Below are 19,630 nucleotides of genomic sequence, written 5' to 3' on the forward strand. Positions count from 1 at the left end.
ATGATCCGTCGGTTTGAAAAGTAAAAACAATTTAAAAAGGTGAAGCTGATGCAGGGTGAGTGTTAACACCAGGACTTTAGAGGGAAGAAGAGTCACAGCTCAGCATGTTGTTGACGGGTTGTTGTTCAGTCGGGGGAAGACATCTGAATCATTGCAGGGGGAATTGCTTTCACAACTTTAATGAATTTACTCTGAGTACATGATATGCCATAATTATCTATGAATTTGTTATATGTTAACACATTTCCGTCATTGTCTAAAAGGTGTAAAACCGTCCAAATGCCATGATCCATCCAATCCTTATAAAAGATGGATTTTCTTTTATCGTATACATCTGTTGTTCCAAATCGAATTTGTATGTGGAGAAAAAATATGCTTGTGTATCATTTTCCAGTACTGGAGAACCTGTTTGTGAAAATTGGATAATTTAATTTGGAAATTTCAAAGTCGCACTTTATAAGAAATTCAATGCCACCCAGCTTCTCCAAAATTACTTTGGGAAAATAAAACCAAATACTGTTTGAATTATTTATGAAAGATTGCAACCATTTGAGTTTGATGGAACCATCATTGCTTCAAAATCAATCGCATTCAAACCTCCTTCTTCAAATGACTTCACTATATCATTCTTCCTAACATAATGTTGCTTGTTTCTCCAAATGTAATTGAAATTAATTTGATTTATATTATTGATTAGACTATTGGAAACATATAAACATTGTGATGGATAAATCAATCCAGAGATACCTTCTGTTTTAGTAAGCAAGACACGTCCAAAGATGGAGAGGTGTCTTTGTAGCCTGTAATCTTTTTGATTTCTGGGTAATTTGCTCAAAATGTAGATTTTCTCTATTATTTGTGTTCTTTGACATTTTAATACCCAAATATTTAATGTCAGTTTTAACAGCTATGTTAAGAGAGCTACTAGGTCACAATCACGAATAGTTAATAATTTGCATTTTCTAATATTCAGGTACAAACCAGAAGCCTTTGAGAAAAGTGAAATTTCATTCATGTTCTATAAAAACTGACGATTCCTCGTCTAACATTAAAGCGTTTAGATGTTCCAAAAGGTAAAGAAACAGAACTATTGAGTCAGAGTATAATAAAGAAATGAAATCTATGAAGTTTTGTTTACCAAAACCAAAATAGGGTAGAGCTTTTAAAATAAAAGGATGTTCGACCATATCAAATGCCTTATAAAAGTCTAAAAAAAGAATCACACCATCATCTTCAATTAAGTGATTAGAATCCAGTAGATCTACAACCAATCTAATATTATTGGTCGTAGATTATCGATTAGTCTTTTATCTTTACCAGGTTTGGGAATAAGGGAGATAAGACCCTGTTTCATTGTCGTTGCTAACATTTCATTACTAATGATTTCATTAATAGTTTTGAAGAAAAATTATTTTATTTTTTTCCAGAAGAATTTATAAAAGATTGCAGTCAAGCCGCCCTGACCAGGAGCTTTGATTGATTGATTGATTGATTGATTGATTGATTGTACTGTATTCATCCCGAGGGAAATTGGGTTAAGGCTGCCAGCCGTGCCAGTGCCGTCTTACCCATCCGACCCTACATACATTACACAAACATCACATGGGGAAGACAGGTCAGAGGGGTATAACATGGAAAAGCCCAACATGGGGAAAGATAAGGAGAAAAAAATAACTCCCCCAGACTGAGCTCCAACAGGGAGATCAGTTTGAGAACAGAAAAAAAAACACCTCTGCACATAGCACATGAATGTCCAGAGTTCAGCTGAGACAGTGTCCTTCGCCCTGCCAGGCTAAGTAAACAGTCTTCCAGCCAACCCAGGTGGCCTTGCATAGAATGGGAAGAACAGTCTCAACACAGTCGTTATCAGGGTGTTGTTGTTCAGCTCCAGCCTTGAGACCGCAGCTGGCGCCGAAGGGGTCTCCGCATGAAGTGATGGTGGTTTTTACTGTAGTGCGAACAACTCATGTGAATTTCAAAGCTGTTCTAACAGCTTTGTCATTTTCAGTTTGTTTAAGGCTTGATCTCAGTCATCCAGTGATATATCAGAATCACAAATTTCTCTGAATACAGAATCGATTTTTGGAGTATAAGGTTCAGTCTGATCACAAAAACTTAATGAATCAGTAATTAAATATTTTGAGGAGTATAAATTTGAGTAAAATTTATGTTTTTCTTCCGCTATAGTCTTATGATTTGTGCATTCCTCCCCATTTATGATTATTGTATTAATAGATTTCTTTTCTTGCCTCCGTTTCTCCAAATTGTAGAAATATGAAGCACTTTTTCACCTTCTTCTATCCATTTTGCACGAGCTCTAATGTAAGCTCCATGAGCCTTTTTCTTGTATAGATCATCTAATAGACTACTTGCACTAGGGCATGTGACGTATTTCCGTTTCCAAATAGTACCGCTTGTGCGTTTCCGGTACGTTTGCTTATCTATCGGTAGCTATGCTAATGTCGCTTCAGAATGAGTATAAAAAGGAAAGTATTTAAAACAGAACATTTTCAAAAACAGGAGAAGAAATACTCCGAGCATTGCTGTGTCCCACTTTGTTCAGCTTCAGCCAAATTTAACGGCATACTAAGTTTTCATGCCTTTCCGACCCATTCCGACTTGAGAAGACAATGGCTGTTAAACATACGCCGGGATCATTTCACGATTACCTCTCACACCAGGGTCTGCTGCAGACACTTTGCCAGTGATCAACTCATAGAGCCAACAACCCTCGATGGTCGAAGGAGGCTTATTAAAGGTGCTGTACCAACACTTTTTGAGTGGAATGGCTATAAAGTTGAACCACCGCGGCGTAGTGTTTGGGAGAGAACGGAGCGACGCCCTGAACTAGTTCCTCCTGACGATCAAGAAGAGCACAGTCTTACAAGAGATCATGACTACTGCTCAGTCCCTGAGCCGTCTGCATTGGACATATCTGCATCAGCTGCAGAAGACCTGTCCAAAGACGTGGAGACTCTGAGGAAGGAAATACAGGAGTTACGTGTCCAGCGAGAATTTGGGTTACAGCGTTTTGCTGGCTCCGACAGTGACATCCGATTCTACACCAGGTACATCTAAGTTCTATTCAAGCTAACTGTTTAAAATATACCAAGGTCACCATCAGTTAAATTTCGAAAGTTTTTCCAGTCTTAATGAAAACAAAATAGATATTTACTTTTTCTCTGCTGATTGTATGTTTTATGTAGATGCTTTAGTATTTAAACGATATCCTAATGCTACAGGTAAAATACAACACCAAATACTCTTAATCAGACTATTTTATACAGCATACCATTAGCATATTTGTCACAGTTCACATTATTTTTATGTCAGTGTGTAATGTTAATTAATGATTGACATGATGTATGTCTCTCTCGTGAATAGATTTCCAAGCTATGCTCATTTGATGGCATTTTGGTTTTTGATTGAGCCTTGCAGCTATAAAATGATCCGGGTTTCAAGAGCCAAGTCAGCTGCCAATCGGAACGAAGAAGTGTTGACACCTGCACGCACATCAACAGTAGGTTATGGGTTTGTTGGTAGTTAGAACTAGAGGTGTAATGTTATTGTATTTATGTACAATAACATTACATTATGTACAGTAGCATACATACACAGGTGTATGTATGCTAGACTCAGTATCCTTTACATACATACACCTGTGCACTACAGCACCTCATTGTTTACCCCATGGTACAGTATGGTATCCCTAACCATTACAAAACATTTAGCCAAGAAAAGAATAATTTTACTAGTTCATAGCTTAAGGAGTAACATTTTCCCTTTTGTTTTCACCTTCCAGAGGCAGCTGCTACAGCCAATTGATGAGTTTTTTCTTTTCCTGGTTTTCCTGTCAGTTGGTTTGAAGGAGAGGGACCTGGCACACCGATTTAACATACACCAGTCCACAGTGAGCCGCATTATTGCAACATGGACAAATTTTCTTGCCACTGCACTGGGGTCTCAGTGCATCTGGCTTACACGTGAAGAAGTGCAAGCTTACCTCCCTGAGGAATTCAAAGATTTCTCAGACACCCAGATGATCCTTGACTGTACAGAGCTGAGGTGTCAGACACCATCCTCACCACTTCTCCAAAGTGAAATGTACTCTTCGTACAAATCCCACTGTACGATGAAAGCCCTGGTTGGCATAGCTCCACATGGTCCAGTGACATTCATCTCTAATCTGTATGCTGGTTCGGTTAGTGACAAGGAACTATTCAAACAATCAGGCATTGCTGAGAAGTTGACTGAAGACATGGCAGTGATGGTAGATAAGGGCTTCCTAATCACTGATTGTTGTAAATGCAAAGTGTACTGCCCACCTTTTCTATCTAAGCAGAAGCAGATGCCAGCATACCAGGTTAAGGAGACGCAGGCCATAGCCAGACTCAGGGTACATGTGGAGCGAGTCATTAGGAGGATCAAACAGAACAAACTTTTTGATAGCATCATTACCATGTCACATGTTTATAATATCAACCAACTGTTTGCAGTGGCATGTATGCTGTCAAATTACCAGAACACAGCATTAGTTAAAAAATGGGTTAAGTGAGACAAGATGGATTTTTCCCAAGACACCAGTGCCAGTACAAGTAACTTATGGAAAATGACCTGCAGCTGAGGCCACTACAGTTGCATTTCTTCCTTCTCAGCTGACAATACTTGATTACAGAACTGGTACTTGAGTGCTGATAGTTGAGTTTCAGTTATTGATAATTCAAATTCATTGCAAATGTTTAATGTTAATAATACTGTTTAATTATAATACTATATTACTATTCAGATTCAACAAAACTGTTTATCAAAATTATAAAGTAAATCACTAAATCGTTTTAAAATCATAAGTGACATTGAGCTTTTGGAACATCAAAAATACCATTTGTCATTTTCTACAGTTCAGTTGTGTTATTGTCTAAATGTATATCAGTATGCTAGGCATGGAGTTTTAAATACTTACCATGTAAATAAGTTCTGCACAAATTCAACGTTTTAATGTGTGTTTTTAAAAATTAAATTGATGCCATTGCTTAAATAACAGTTCATTGATGTCACATAAAGGTAACATGTAACAACAAAATAATTCATGAAATATATTGAAAATAAAACATCAGTTATTTTGTTCCAGCCAGCCTGAAGGATCTGTTTTTCTTTTTGCTATGTTTTCACTGTTCATTTTTTCAAACACAGGTATCTTGGCATATATATGTAAAAAAAGAAATAGTCTGCCTTTTCTCTGATTGCATTGTGCACATCTGTATCCATGTATATTCTTTGCACTAGGTAGTCCTCTTGTGCCCACACAACAAAGTCACACCACTGCATCCCACTGATGAGCAGTTGTCCTTGCACTTGCCAGTAATATGCGTGGCTCTTTTTTATTTTAGGGGTACCACATTCCATCTGCACATATTTGCAGTCAATAAAGTTTTGTACATTGGGACATTTGAATTCGACGAAGCCAAACTGGGGGTATTCATTGGGGTCAAAAACAACACCATCAGGAGATGCAGCAAGCCAGGGGGCAATGGGGTGAATGACCAGACCACAGGGTGAGTAGTTAACATTCATTAGCCTACTATACTCTGCTGCTATTGCAGGCTCCATCTCAGTTCCTCTCCTCATGTCTGCTGTCTGCCTTGTTCCCTTCAATATACGCTCTGCTAGTGACTCGGCCGAGCTCTGGCCTCTGATGTGACACACCTCCCGAAACCTAGAGGCAGTCACTCTGGGCCTGCGGAGCTGATGCCACTCAGACGAAGAGCTTTGCTCACGTGTAGCTTCCTCTATTTTGTGAGCCATTTCCAGAGTTACAGACAAGCTTTTCAGATGCAGAAGCTCTTCTTCTGAGCACACAAACACACAATCTGATGGCAAGATGTCATACCCCTCCAGAGGCAAGTGCGGTATTGGTGGTGCATCGCGGTGTAGTGTGATGTACCGGGTTGTCAAAACCGGCTGCTGATATGACAGAACACTGCCCTCCTGCACCAGCCCAAAGGCACTTTCCACAAGGGGCTTGTCAGGTCTCATGTTCATTGTGGTCACAAGTGGCCTGTCCTCAATATTAAATTTTGCATATGCCTCCATTATTCTGAACAAGCAGGGATCTGGTAACGGACCCACCATGCCTCTGTAGAAGCCACTCCTAAAGAAAACATCAATGACAATAATGTAAGGAAGAAGGTTGTTATACTGAACAACAACTAAACTAAAAACTAAAAGGTGTAAAACAGTGGTGCATAAGTTAGAGACTGGGATGTATATGTACATGACTGAGTTAGCAGTCTTCAGAAAGTGTAATGTTGTATGTAAATTAATACCTATTCTGACACATGTATGTATGAAAAAAATAGCAACATACATTTGTAACACGTGAAACCAAATTTTACAAATCTAATTACCGTACTCCAGTCTGGGCCATTCTATTTGGTACCGGCTTAGTGAAGATCATGGAGTTGATGGGTCCTGGCCTCACACCCTAACAGAAGACACATTTACTATGGATGGTGTTGCTGTTCATATGTAAACATGGACTAATTCAAAAACTTTAACCTCATTTAAATTACCACTGTCCGTGGCTTGTGCCATTGCTGTTCAGATTCCGTGCAGCTATGCACAGGGGGGACAACCGGCACTCTGAGTTGTGAGTAGTGTGCTGTTTGGAAGAGCAGTGCCACTGTGTGATTGCACATAACAGCGCCTGCCACACAGGAGCACTGGCTATGTGTCAGTATCACCGGCGATGAATCCAGAAGCTTAATCTAAGAAGAAAGAACGAAAATTAAAAATGTAACATCTTCATGGAAGAGCTGAACAGGAACATAGTTCAGTGTTATGGTTACGCACCCTCCTGAATGCTTAGTGTTTCCTTCTCTCCCTATTAAAACAACTTAACCATCCTTGATAACTGTAATAACTTAGATTGTGTATATTTGCAGTATTAACTTGTTGTCAAATGTTTCTGATCACCCAAACACACGTTGATTTAACTATCTGACTAGTCAAATTAGGAGTGATAAAGCAGGGAGACAAGGAAAACATTCAAGTTGATGGGCCTTTAGGAATGAACTTAACTAATGCTTAAATGAACTGAACCCCACTGAACGGGGATTAACAACTTTACACAGCTTCCTGCCTACACTTAGTCTGTGTGGTGCCTCACTCTTCCTCATCGACCTGTAGCACAGGGCTCTCACACCGACCTCCCCTGACAACCTGTCTTTATTGGACACTGAATAAAGATACAAGTACCATTAGCATTATTTCTGTATTACTCATTTCAGCATGTCTTAAACATATATATTTTACACTTAGCAAGAGTAGCATTAGGTAGTTAACTACCTCCATAGTTAGCCAACTACCTAACGCCATTATAACAGTGTCTAACTACAAAAGTGACATTAGTTAAGAAAACCTCAACTATAGTTTAGGACGACATAAAACACCGTTTAAGAAAACATGTAATGTAGAGAACTGACATCAAATGAAGGACATAGCGGAGTAACGTAGTGTTTGCATTTGACGTTAGCTAGCGTTTCTTTGTCGGTTAATTTACGTTTTCTTACCTACGTAGTTGTGTATATAAGATGCAGCATATAACTTAAATCCTTTATCTAATTTGCTGGCGGGGGTAGTCGTCACTCTGCAAATCCGATGAACATCGGTGATGTTCAATTTTGGGAGCTCTTGTAAGCAGCGAGTGTAGAACGTCGCCATGGTTTAACCGCACCGGAAGCACTGGAGCAGGACTACATAGAACGCGGAAGTGTTAGTGCAAGTAGTCCATTAACAGCACCGTTACTTCGCATAAATTTTCAGTTAAAATTTTAAATAATTAAAACAAAAATACGCGGCACTAGATTGATTGACAATGGTCTACAGCAATCAGAACGCACAACACAATGTGCTGTTAAAGAGAGAAAAAAATCAGCGAAACAGCGAGTCCGCGAAAGGTGAACCGCGTTACAGTGAGGGACCGCTGTACAAAAATTTCCAGTAGCACTGCTGATATATGAAATGGTGAGTTTTGAGGTTGTCTTCAAACAAGTGCATTGTACTAGAAAAGGGTGTTTGAAGGATTAAAAATGTAAACAGTAATGACTATTTTATATTTATGAAAAAACTTTATGCAGAAAAAGTAGCAAAGAAACAAAAACATAACACATGGACACTTTTGGCTACGAACAAGCTGAAGGGATGGTGATTTTTTTAATGACCCCAGATTGTTAAAAAAAAAACACTTAGAATCAAATTTATTTATCAGCAGCATCAATAGTAACAAAAATGCAATTTAGTTTTCGCTGTCAAAGTCGATTTAACTGAAGTGACGTGTTTCCGGTTACTGTGGAGGTCACGTGTTTCTGGTTAGTGTGGCGGTCGCAATATGGCGCTCCCTTGTGACTGCAGCATTGACTGTAGAACATAGGTGTCAAGCTCTGGCCCTAAGCCATGTCAAATTAGTATTAGAGCTGGCCTACTGGTATTATACAGCTAATGTATATACCGTTTAGTATTAAGCTTTGCTTGTTCCATATTCAGTTTTTCAGCAAAACGTGTTTGAGTCCATTCTTATATCTGGAGGAAGATTTTTTTTTTCAATAAATATTAATGTTAGCCCGCGACTTAGTTCCAGTTTTGAATTTTGGCCCACTGTGTATTTGAGTTTGACACCCCTGCTGTAGAATATACAATCTGGCTGCAGCCAGATGCTCTTGTGCCATCAATGTGGAATGTCCAGACTGAGAGACCTCTTCCCTCTGACCCCTCCCCAAACCCCCAAACCCTCCTACCTGTAGCAATGGGAATTGCATTTACCTGTGTGTTCCACCCGGAGGTTTGAGAGTGTAACACCGGAAGGTGAGAACCAGAGACTTATGACTGTTTATTAAGAGTTTAATAAAAGTTTACCCCGGTTGGAGGGAAAGTTCAACCGAGCATCTTGTGAAGTTTATAGAGAGAACAAGATGAAACATGGTGGCAGCGGGGTCTAGAGTGATCCACACCGCGCTTTGAAGACAACAGATTGAGCGGACATTATCGACGCGTCCAGCTAGGCTAGTTAGCCTCGGAGGTGCTAACGGCTCAGGACAGCAGGTGAGACGCTGACGAGAAGAGCGCAGCGGCGTCTACGATGGATGGATTGAATCCGAGCAGGACTCGGATTCCTGTGAGGACATAATGACTGTCACAGCTATGACACAGACTGCAGTAGAAGTGAACCAGATCAAAGAATCAGACATGAAAAAACGAGAGCAGCTGTTTGCAGGCATGATGATTGGCAACAGCCTGGTCAAGTTTCAAGTTGACTGTGGTGCAACCTGCAACGTTATTCCCATCAACTTGTTGAACCCTAACATCAAAATGGAGCACACAGACAAGGTTCTTGTGATGTACAATAAGTCAAGGCTGTGTCCATTAGGAAAGTGTAAGGTCAAGCTGACAAACCCAAGAAACAACAAAAAGTACAGAGTCGAGTTCCAAGTGGTAGAGGAGGACTGTAAAACACCTCTACTTGGGAGAACAGCTAGTGAAGCGATTAAGCTAATACAAGTTAAATATGATAACATCTGTGCTTTGGACAGCTCAGTGACAACAGCTCCATCAGAGAAAAACGCATGGTTGTTGCAAGAGATAAAGACAGAGTTTCAGGATGTGTTTACAGGAGATGGATGTTTGCAAGGTGAATATGAGCTGGAAATCGACACAACAGTGCAGCCCGTCAAACTGCCAAAACGCAGAGTCCCAGTGTCGATGATGAAACCACTGAAAGAGGAACTGATGAGCCTTGCAGACAGACAAATAATAGCATCAGTGGAAGGTGTTGTGATATTTTGATACTACGGTTAGCATTTACAGGATATTGTTTTATAGTGATATTATACAGGAAAACTGTTACTCAATAAGGCCCATTTACTAGTTGTTTTTCTCTTTCTCTGTAACCTAAGAATTGATGTGTAAGACTCACAGGCTGGTACCCCAAGGTCGAAAACACCACAGAGATCACTCCCTTACTCCCATCTTCCCTTCTTTATCTCCTAGAAAAAGCTTGTTAAAGGCCAGGTGGTTTGTTTCAGAATTCACTAATGAAAGAACTCTGTATTCTATGTCTAGGAGTGTATTTTGCTGGAATGATCATAAATTGTAGCTGAACTGATAAACTACACAAAGGATACTTCTTTGCTCAGAAGGCAGGAAGACGTTTCCTTATTTGGTCTGTACCGGTTTGAACTGAGAACCTGCTGACACACGAACCTTTTTTTCCTCTATATAAACTGTTGTATACTGAATAAACCTTTGAGTTGATTGTGGGAGAGCAACCTGAACAGTCTCTGTATCATTTTGTTCTCCTAACTGCTCCCGACGTCGTAACTAACCTGCTGAACGGCATACCTGAGTGTTACTTTGAATAATTAGGAATCTTATAAGGAAAGGACAAAACTCTGCTTATCGGTGCTCACGCCTTGGAGGAAACCCGATCCACGGAGAAACCCGGGACGGAGATTTCTTTCAGAAGGTAGTACTGATTGGATCAGTGGGATGGTGACAGTGCAGAAGCCAAATGGCAAGCCCAGGATATGTATTGACCCAAGACCGCTCAACAAAGCTTTGAAGCGTAGTCACTTCCCGTTACCAACAATAGATGACATCTTGCCAGATGTGTCAAAAGCGAAAGTTTTCACAGTTTGTGACGTGAAACATGGCTTTTGGCATGTGAAGCTTACAGAAGAGTCAAGCCATCTGACGACATTCGCAACACCATTGGGTCACTTTCGTTGGCTGAGAATGCCGATGGGGATCAGCCCAGCGCCAGAGGTCTTTCAGCGCAAACTGATGCAAGCGTTAGAGAACCTGCCAGGCACATACATCATTGCTGATGACATCCTGATCACTGGAAAAGGAGAGATGACTGAGTTGGCAGAAATGGATCATGACAGAAACCTGAGACTTTTCCTGGAACGCTGCAGAGAGAGAAACATCAAATTAAATGTGGAAAAACTCAAGCTTAGAAGACAGGAAGTACCAGAGGTGGGACCAAGTCATTGTTTTGCAAGTCTCAAGTAAGTCTCAAGTCTTTATCCTCAAGTCTCAAGTCAAGTCTCAAGTAATGTCAGGCAAGTCAGAGTCGAGTCTCAAGTCACTGGTGTAAAAGTCCGAGTCAAGTCACAAGTCTGAAACTTTGAATTTCAAGTCCTTTCGAGTCTTTAAAAAAAACAAACGAAAAAATAATGTTGCAGTTATGCTAAATGTAAATATTAGACCATGTAATTTTAAAATCTGTGTTTTTCTCAACACATACAAAATAGTGAACTTAGAAAATATACACAAATTGTGAAATTGCACCTCTTTAAAATGCAGCTCAATTAAACCTAGCTCCAAGAATAATTTTCACCGACAGTTCTGAGATAAGCTGCATGTTATTCTTGGATGCGGTTGTAGGACCAGCTTTAAAATCGCATGACAAAAATATCATACACATTAAAAAAAACTGTATCACCAACGTAGCCTGGAAAACATTTGCTAGTTAGATGAAGTCAGCTATCTCATCTTAGCATATTTATATGCATATTTATAATTATACGGTTCTTGGAGTGAGTGCATACACTCATGAAGTTTAGTAACTTCCGGTCACTGCAACAAGCCCAGGTACAGTTTACCGACGGATGGGTGCAGGACCTTGAAATGCACCGTGTAGAAAGTAAAGACCATCGTACGTATCATAAGTTTACCAGTCTCACAAATCGTCTTCATAAATACACATTCGTTAACCGTTTATTAATATAACCTTTGAGCTCAACGGTAATTAATTAGTAGTGGAAATAATTTCTGGTAGCATCACAGAAATGTAGCAGTGACAATAATATTGTATGCTGTAATCGTACTGGACAATTAGTGATACAAAAAACCTGTTTTATCCTGTGAATAAAAGTATGTGTTTTTGTCAGTGTACCATAATAACAGAAGCGAAACGCAATATTGTGTCAGGACAATTTACTATTTATGCACAATAAATAAAGGAGCATAGCGCGACAATTTCTGTTCAGCGCCAGACTTGCTTGTAACCTATATCACCAATTATGTTAAGAAAAATGACGCATTAACTACAACAGCAGACTGACCTTTGTGTAAATGCTTGGAGCAGACTAACCTGTGAGCTGGAGTGTTCTAGGACGTTATATTTGATCTTTGAATGGCTGCAATCCAGTCGCCTCTTTGTTACTTCGGAAACATGGCTCGAACAATTTCTCTTCAACGACGTAATCCGATAACAACCGATCTCTTTACCCGTCGGCTTCCCGTGGCTGTCATGCGACCGGCTATTGCAGTCAATAATACAACAGCTTCTTGACATTTTTGTGTTTCTTTTTATCGCTGTATAACTGATTTTAATTGAAAGCCTGCGTGCGCTAGTACCGCTTGCCAGGAGTTCCCAGAATCCTTTGCGGTTCTACCCGTGAATGACGTCACATTTTCAATCTCCATATAATATGCATGTTAAATTTTATATTTGGGGTAAAATATCAAGTCTTTTCAAGTAAACCGGTTCAAGTCCAATTCAAGTCCCAAGTCATTGGTGTAAAAGTCCAAGTCAAGTCACAAGTCTTAGAACATTTTTTCAAGTCAAGTCTAAAGTCATAAAATTAATGACTCGAGTCTGACTCGAGTCCAAGTCATGTGACTCGAGTCCACACCTCTGGGAAGTACCATACATCGGACATCTACTCACAGCAGAGGGGCTGAGAGCTGACCCAGAGAAGGTACGGGCCATCACAGAGATGCCAGCACCAACTGACATAAAAGGGGTGCAGAGACTAGTTGGAATGGTCAACTATTTATCAAAGTTTTACAAGCATCTGTCAGACGACTGTGAGCCTCTCAGACAACTGACGCACAGAGACAGCCTATGGGAGTGGACAGACGTGCAGGAAGATGCATTTAAAAGACTGAAAGAAAAACTAACACAAGTCCCAGTTTTGAAATATTACAGCCCTGAAGAAGAGCTGACGCTGCAGTGTGATGCCAGCGAGACAGGACTGGGAGCAGCTCTGACTCAACATGGAAAACCAGTGGCATTTGCAAGTCGTGCACTGACGCTCACTGAAAGAGGTTATGCACAAATTGAAAAGGAATGTTTAGCTATTGTGTTTGGGATGGAGAAATTCCACCAATATACATATGGTCGTCTTGTGAGAGTGCAATCAGACCACAAGCCACACGAGAACATTATTAAAAAGCCACTGTTACATTCACCTAAGAGACTACAAAGGATGTTATTAAGGCTGCAAAAATATGATATAACCATAACATATATTCCAGGCCGCGACATGCTACTTGCTGATACGCTGAGTAGGGCCTACCTGCAGGATGGCATCAAAAGCCAGACGGAGTTGGAGACAGAATGTGTCAACATGGTGGACTATGTACCTGTTTCAACAGAAAGCATGGACAGAATACGAGCAGGGACAAGAACCGACCACACACTACAAACGCTGATAAAAACAACACAAAAGGGGTGGCCAGCCTGTAAGAAAGATGTACCTGTTGAAATAACTCAGTTCCAATCTTTGCAGGATGAACTGAGCACACAGGATGGATTGGTCTTCAAGGGAGAGAGAGTGGTGATTCCAGAAGCACTGCAGGCAGATATAACCCAGCGAATTCACTCAACACACATCGGCACAGAAGGGTGCCTCAGGAGAGCTAGAGACTGCGTCTACTGGCACGGTATGAACGACCACATCAAAAAGTACATCGCTGCATGTGACATATGTCGGTCTGTGGATGCAAAACAACAGAAAGAGACACTAAAACCACACGAGCCGACCACTAGACCATGGACCAAAGTTGGGACAGATTTATTCAACTTTGAGGGTAGGGACTACCTAATAACTGTTGATTATTACTCCAACTTTTGGGAGATAGATTATCTACCTGATACCAAGTCGAGTACTGTGATTAGGAAACTAAAGGCTCATTTCGCACGTCAGGGAATCCCAAATATTGTTTTTTCTGACAACGGGCCTGTCAGAGTATTTTTGTTTTTAAAGGTTTTATTATTCATATAATAATCAGCTAAGAGTGTTTATATTTCTGTCTAGTACTCAAACAGATACATATTCTTGTACTCAACCAGCTGCATATTTTAATTGCTGGCTCTCTACTCTATAACGGAAACTGTTTGCCTTCACATTAATTGTCAGCAGCAGGAAACCGCCACCCAAGAGTAAGAAACAACCTTGTAGAAAATACAAAGTTCTTGAGAAATCACACCTGCTTGCTTGACAAGATAAGCATGATATTTCCTTTTTTGTATGCTTCCTGTTGTGTATAAATAAAGGCAGCGAGCTGCTCCATGGTGTGTGAGTCTCTCCCTGAGTCTCTCACCCGTGCACGTTTAAAACTGCTCTAAGTGTCTGAGTGATATTTCATTGCATCTGAGTACTTGATAATAGAATATCTCTAACAGGGCCCCAGTACAGCTCAACAGAGTTTGCCAACTTCAGCCAGAAATGGGAATTTCGACACCATACCTCATCACCTGGCTATCCGCAGAGCAACGGCAAAGCTGAGTCTGCCGTTAAAACTGCCAAACGACTCATGAAAAAGGCAAAATTGGCTGGACAGGATCCATATTTGGCCTTATTGGACCACAGAAACACCCCAACCCAAGGTTTAACTACCAGCCCTGCACAGAGACTGTTAAGCAGGAGGACGAGGACACTCCTCCCAATAGGAGACAGATTGTTGCAACCCAAAGTGACTGACAACAAGTTAGCACTGATGAAAAACAGAGAGAGACAAACAAAGTACTACAACAAGACAGCGAAGGACATGGACACATTAAACCCAGGGGACTTGGTGCGAGTCCAACCTTTTGAACCACACAACTTATGGACCAAGGCTAGAGTGTGTAACACTCTGGGAAACAGATCCTATGATGTGGAGTTGGACAACGGCAGAGTCCTCAGAAGGAATCGTCGCCATCTGAGGAGAGCTGTTGAGGTCAAAAAAGACATGTCAGCACATCTCCAGCTTGAGGGACAGAACATTACACAGAGCAAAGAGAACACACAAAACAGCACTACCAGGGGCCCGTTCTTCGTACCTCGCTAAGTAAGTTAGCCGGATTTGACTGTTGACGATTTCGCGTGATCCTGGATCGTTCGGTTCTTCGAAGCCCATCCGGGACTTGCTGTCATAACAACAGAGCCGTAAGCGTAAACCTGCTCGGGAGCAGGTTTACTTTATGTAAACAGGATTAGATCGCGGCCACTCAGGTATGTCCGCTTCATGTATACGAAAGCAACAGCGATATTTTACCACTGTTTTACCATAAATAAATAACATCAGTGTAACTAAAGATAATGCAGCACTTGATCCTTTTATTGATGTCACACAGATACATACAGGTCATTTCCTAAAAAAGGGAAATGTACTATTAACATTCTATTACATGTATTTGATTATTACAGATGTAATTCATATTTCAGAGTAGCAATTGCAAATTACTTCGTGTAATCAAGATGGGAGACCACGGCTATAAAAGCGAAGGTGGATTTGGGAAGCCTGTCACAGCCATGTCCTGTCCGTATACGCGAGCAACCCATTGCGGAAGGTGCAAGATTGATAAGGAGAGTCCTCAGAATTCAGCGTATATTGCGGGACAGACAGGATCCTTTAGCTCAGCGCGACAGTGTGCTCATAGAGAGATATCGATTTTCCCGTGAGGATATTATTCACTTAACCAACTTGTTGACGAGGGGGTGCAGGTCCACCACCTGTCTTTTTTTGCTCTGCCCCTTTTCTTGGTTGCTGTTATAAACAAACAAACAGATTATTTCAGGGTCTCTTTCCAAGAGACTAAAAGCAATATAAGTGATAAATATTACCATTCTGTAGAATATTCTTATATTTCACTTTTACTTGTTCCCATGTTCTAGTGGGTCCTGTTGTGGCTCTAATGTGAAAGGGGATATAATATAACATATTATAATATAATATAATGTAATATAATATTGGATAATATAGTGTGATATGTTAAATCTACCCTACCGCCTACTGGTGTTGGCCAGAGGGGCCGATGTCGCAATATGGCAGCCTGGCTTCTGTCAGTCTGCCCCAGGGCAGCTGTGGCTACAACCGTAGCTGCCTCCACCAGTGTGTGAATGTGAGAGTGACTGAATAGTGGCATTGTAAAACGCTTTGGGTGCCTTGAAAAGCGCTATATAGATCCACTCCATTATTATTGTTATTATTAAATTACTTACGAGTTTAATTTGTCAGCAACTTTCTGCCAGCCCTCTCTCCTTGCTTTTGCAGCCTTTGCAGTGTTCCCTTGCGTTTTAATTAAACTCTGAAACTCCTAAAATCCCTCACTCAAGAGTTCTTGCTCTGCTGCCGAAAAATACCGAGCGCGCTCCTTCGACATTTTCGCCGACCAATCAAAGGGTTGCCGATCAATGTTTCTACTATCGATGCGTAGCCCCTGTTGGGCCACCCAGTGATCTCACATTACTTCATCCAGCTATACTAATCGTCAACAACAGGTGTGTTCGGGGAACCGGAATAGCGAGCTCAGAGTTAGCGCGATGATTTGATCTTGGATGTGTCATTTGATCTTGGATGTAGTAAGCGAGGTACGAAGAACGGGCCCCAGGTCAGGACGGGTAGTACAACAACCTGGATATCTGAAGGACTATGTATGCAATTAAGGGGTAATGTGTGAGTGATATGTTGTGATTTGTTTACTGGAACAGAGCAAAACATCTGAGATAATATTTTGAGTTATGGCTTTGTGATCTGTCTACTTGTTTGGAAAAAAAAAGACAAAAATAAGGAAAAGAGAAACAAAACAGAAAAAATGAATAAAAGTAATACTAAAGGAAAATAGAAAGAAAGCTAAAAAAGTAAGTGGAAGAAAGAATTTTTTATTTTTGAAGAAAATTGTGTCTAACAAAGAAATGTCATGTCTAAGTTTTGTTCCAGCTGCAAACTGAGTTCTCAATTTATGAATAGTTCATTGTCTTTGTAAAAGAAAAGGGATGTAGCAATGGGAATTGCATTTACCTGTGTGTTCCACCCGGAGGTTTGAGAGTGTAACACCGGAAGGTGAGAACCAGAGACTCATGACTGTTTATTAAGAGTTTAATAAAAGTTTACCCCGGTTGGAGGGAAAGTTCAACCGAGCATCTTGTGAAGTTTATAGAGAGAACAAGATGAAACACTACCCACCTCGACATACAAACTCTGTGTGGCTTCACGTGTTCTGTTGATGTTTACATGATCGAAATAACTTGAACACAAACACAAACAAAGAGGAAGACCGCACCAGAAGGAAACAACTACAAGTCCCAGCATCCTCTGTGTTTAGGGAGCAGCAGTGAAAGTGAAAGCAGGAGGAGGAAGGTGGAGCTGAGGCAGGTGAGTGTTAACATGAATATGTTTCTTCTTATGACATAAAATAATTCCACGCTGTTCGTGTCTGTGGGTGAAATGTGAGGCCGGTCGGCTCCTCTGAGCGCTGGTTTCCTGTAAGTAGAGAGGAAGTGAGTTTAGCTGAGCCTCCGTTTAGTGTGAGAGAGCAGGAGGAGAGTGAGAGCTGTGCTGAGGCAGGGTGAGTGTTAACACCGCTCTGACATTACTGTGTCTCTGTGGCGGGAACAACAGGCTCCGTCAGTGGAGGCAAAAATAATCAGACTTTGGTTTTTCAAAGGAAACAACTTTATGTCGGAAGTTCCCGCACGCTCATTGGATAACGATGTGTCAATCTCGAGCTATTAGCCAATGAGCGTGCGGATTCACAGAAAGACCCGCCTTTATCACGGGACTTTAAAAACTACAATGGCGACAGAAACTCCGTGAGTGGAGTTCAGGGTGACGTTATGAACCTGTGACGTTTGAGCCACTTCCTGTTCTCAGTCCCAGCGTCCTGGGGCCCGTTCTTCGTATGTCGCTCACTACATCCAAGATCAAATGACACATCCAAGACCAAACCATCGCGCTAACCGTGAGCTCGCTAATCCGGTTCCCCGAACACACCTGCTGTTGACGATTAGTACAGCTGGACGCAGTAATGTGACATCACTGGGTGTCGTAAAAGGGGCTACGCATCGATAGTGGAAACATTGATCGGCAACCCTCTGATTGGTCGGCGAAAATGTCGACGGAGCGCGCTCGGCTCGGTATTTTTCGGCAGCAGAGCAAGAACTCTTGAGTGAGGGATTTCAGGAGTTTCAGAGTTTAATCAGAACGCAAGGGAACACTGCAAAGGCTGCAAAAGCAAGGAGAGAGGGCTGGCAGGAAGTTGCTGACAAATTAAACTCGTAAGTAATTTAATAATAACAATAATAATGGAGTGGATTGATATAGCGCTTTTCAAGGCACCCAAAGCGCTTTACAATAGCACTATTCAGTCACTCTCACATTCACACACTGGTGGAGGCAGCTACGGTTGTAGCCACAGCTGCCCTGGGGCAGACTGACAGAAGCCAGGCTGCCATATCGCGCCATCGGCCCCTCTGGCCAACACCAGTAGGCGGTAGGGTAGATTTATCATATCACACTATATTATCCAATATTATATTACATTATATTATATTATAATATGTTATATTATATCCCCTTTCACATTAGAGCCACAACAGGACCCACTAGAACATGGGAACAAGTAAAAGTGAAATATAAGAATATTCTACAGAATGGTAATATTTATCACTTATATTGCTTTTCGTCTCTTGGAAAGAGACCCTGGAATAATCTGTTTGTTTATAACAGCAACCAAGAAAAGGGCAGAGCAAAAAAAGACAGGTGGTGGTCCTGCACCCCCTCGTCAACAAGTTGGTTAAGTGAATAATACCCTCACGGGAAAATCGATATCTCTCTATGAGCACACTGTCGCGCTGAGCTAAAGGATCCTGTCTATCCCGCAATATACGCTGAATTCTGAGGACTCTCCTTATCAATCTTGCACCTTCCGCAATGGGTGGCTCGCGTATACGGACAGGACATGGCTGCGACAGGCTTCCCAAATCCACCTTCGCTTTTCTAGCTGTGGTCTCCCATCTTGATTACACGAAGTAATTTACAATTACTACTCTGAAATATGAATTACATCTGTAATAATCACATACATGTAATAGAATGATTAATAGTACACTTGCCTTTTTTAGGAAATGACCTGTATGTATCTGTGTGAAATCAATAAATGGATCAAGTGCTGCATTACCTTTAGTTACATTGATGTTATTTATTTATGGTGAAACAGTGGTAAAATATCGCTGTTGCTTTCGTATAAATGAAGCGGACATACCTGCGTGGCCGTGATCTAATCCTGTTTACATAAAGTAAGCCTGCTCCCCAGCAGGTTTACGCTTACGGCTCTGTTGCTATGACAGCAAGTCCCGGATGAGCTTCGGGGAACCGAACGATCCAAGATCACGCGAAATCGTCAACAATCAAATCCGGCTAACTTACTTAGCGCGGTACGAAGAACGGGCCCCTGATCACCGAGGTTTCTGTTGCTCTGATATCTGATATTGATTATATTGGTAAACAGGCTGTAGCATAAACATCAAACACAGCTGAAGCAGTTTTTGGATGGTTGGCTTCAAATGATCCGTCGGTTTGAAAA

The 19,630-nt window shown here is 41.1% G+C and overlaps 2 protein-coding genes across 2 annotated transcripts; one reads left to right on the forward strand and one right to left on the reverse strand.

The window, feature by feature from the left end:
• Window positions 1–2,368: 2,368 nt before the first annotated feature.
• LOC146676551 (uncharacterized) lies at window positions 2,369–5,006 on the forward strand. The gene is made up of 3 exons (XM_085402157.1): window positions 2,369–3,068; window positions 3,385–3,520; window positions 3,803–5,006. The coding sequence occupies exons 1-3, from the start codon at window positions 2,473–2,475 to the stop codon at window positions 4,553–4,555; spliced, it is 1,485 nt and encodes a 494-aa protein (XP_085258283.1). The 5' UTR covers window positions 2,369–2,472; the 3' UTR covers window positions 4,556–5,006.
• Window positions 5,007–5,279: 273 nt separating this feature from the next.
• On the reverse strand, window positions 5,280–7,335 carry LOC146676552 (uncharacterized). Its single transcript, XM_085401203.1, has 5 exons — window positions 7,143–7,335; window positions 6,570–6,764; window positions 6,405–6,481; window positions 5,437–6,148; window positions 5,280–5,291 (listed from the first exon to the last, which is right to left on the reverse strand). The coding sequence occupies exons 1-5, from the start codon at window positions 7,173–7,175 to the stop codon at window positions 5,280–5,282; spliced, it is 1,029 nt and encodes a 342-aa protein (XP_085257329.1). The 5' UTR covers window positions 7,176–7,335.
• Between the last annotated feature and the right edge of the window lie 12,295 nt (window positions 7,336–19,630).

The sequence above is a fragment of the Rhamphochromis longiceps genome, linkage group LG3 (genome assembly GCF_057381845.1).
Source record: "Rhamphochromis longiceps isolate RC_006_pf linkage group LG3, R_longiceps_female_GT1.1, whole genome shotgun sequence".
Classification (NCBI taxonomy): Eukaryota; Metazoa; Chordata; class Actinopteri; order Cichliformes; family Cichlidae; genus Rhamphochromis; species Rhamphochromis longiceps.

Excerpts from the sequence above, each read along its gene's own strand:
- LOC146676551 (XM_085402157.1), top strand. The coding sequence starts at position 2,473 with ATGAGTATAAAAAGGAAAGTATTTAAAACAGAACATTTTCAAAAACAG. Across the intron at positions 3,069-3,384 it reads GACATCCGATTCTACACCAG|ATTTCCAAGCTATGCTCATT; the intron begins GTACATCTAAGT and ends TCTCGTGAATAG. Across the intron at positions 3,521-3,802 it reads CACCTGCACGCACATCAACA|AGGCAGCTGCTACAGCCAAT; the intron begins GTAGGTTATGGG and ends TTCACCTTCCAG.
- LOC146676552 (XM_085401203.1), bottom strand. The coding sequence starts at position 7,175 with ATGAGGAAGAGTGAGGCACCACACAGACTAAGT. Across the intron at positions 6,482-6,569 it reads GGCACAAGCCACGGACAGTG|GGTGTGAGGCCAGGACCCAT; the intron begins GTAATTTAAATG and ends GTCTTCTGTTAG. Across the intron at positions 6,149-6,404 it reads ATGGCCCAGACTGGAGTACG|GAGTGGCTTCTACAGAGGCA; the intron begins GTAATTAGATTT and ends TGTTTTCTTTAG.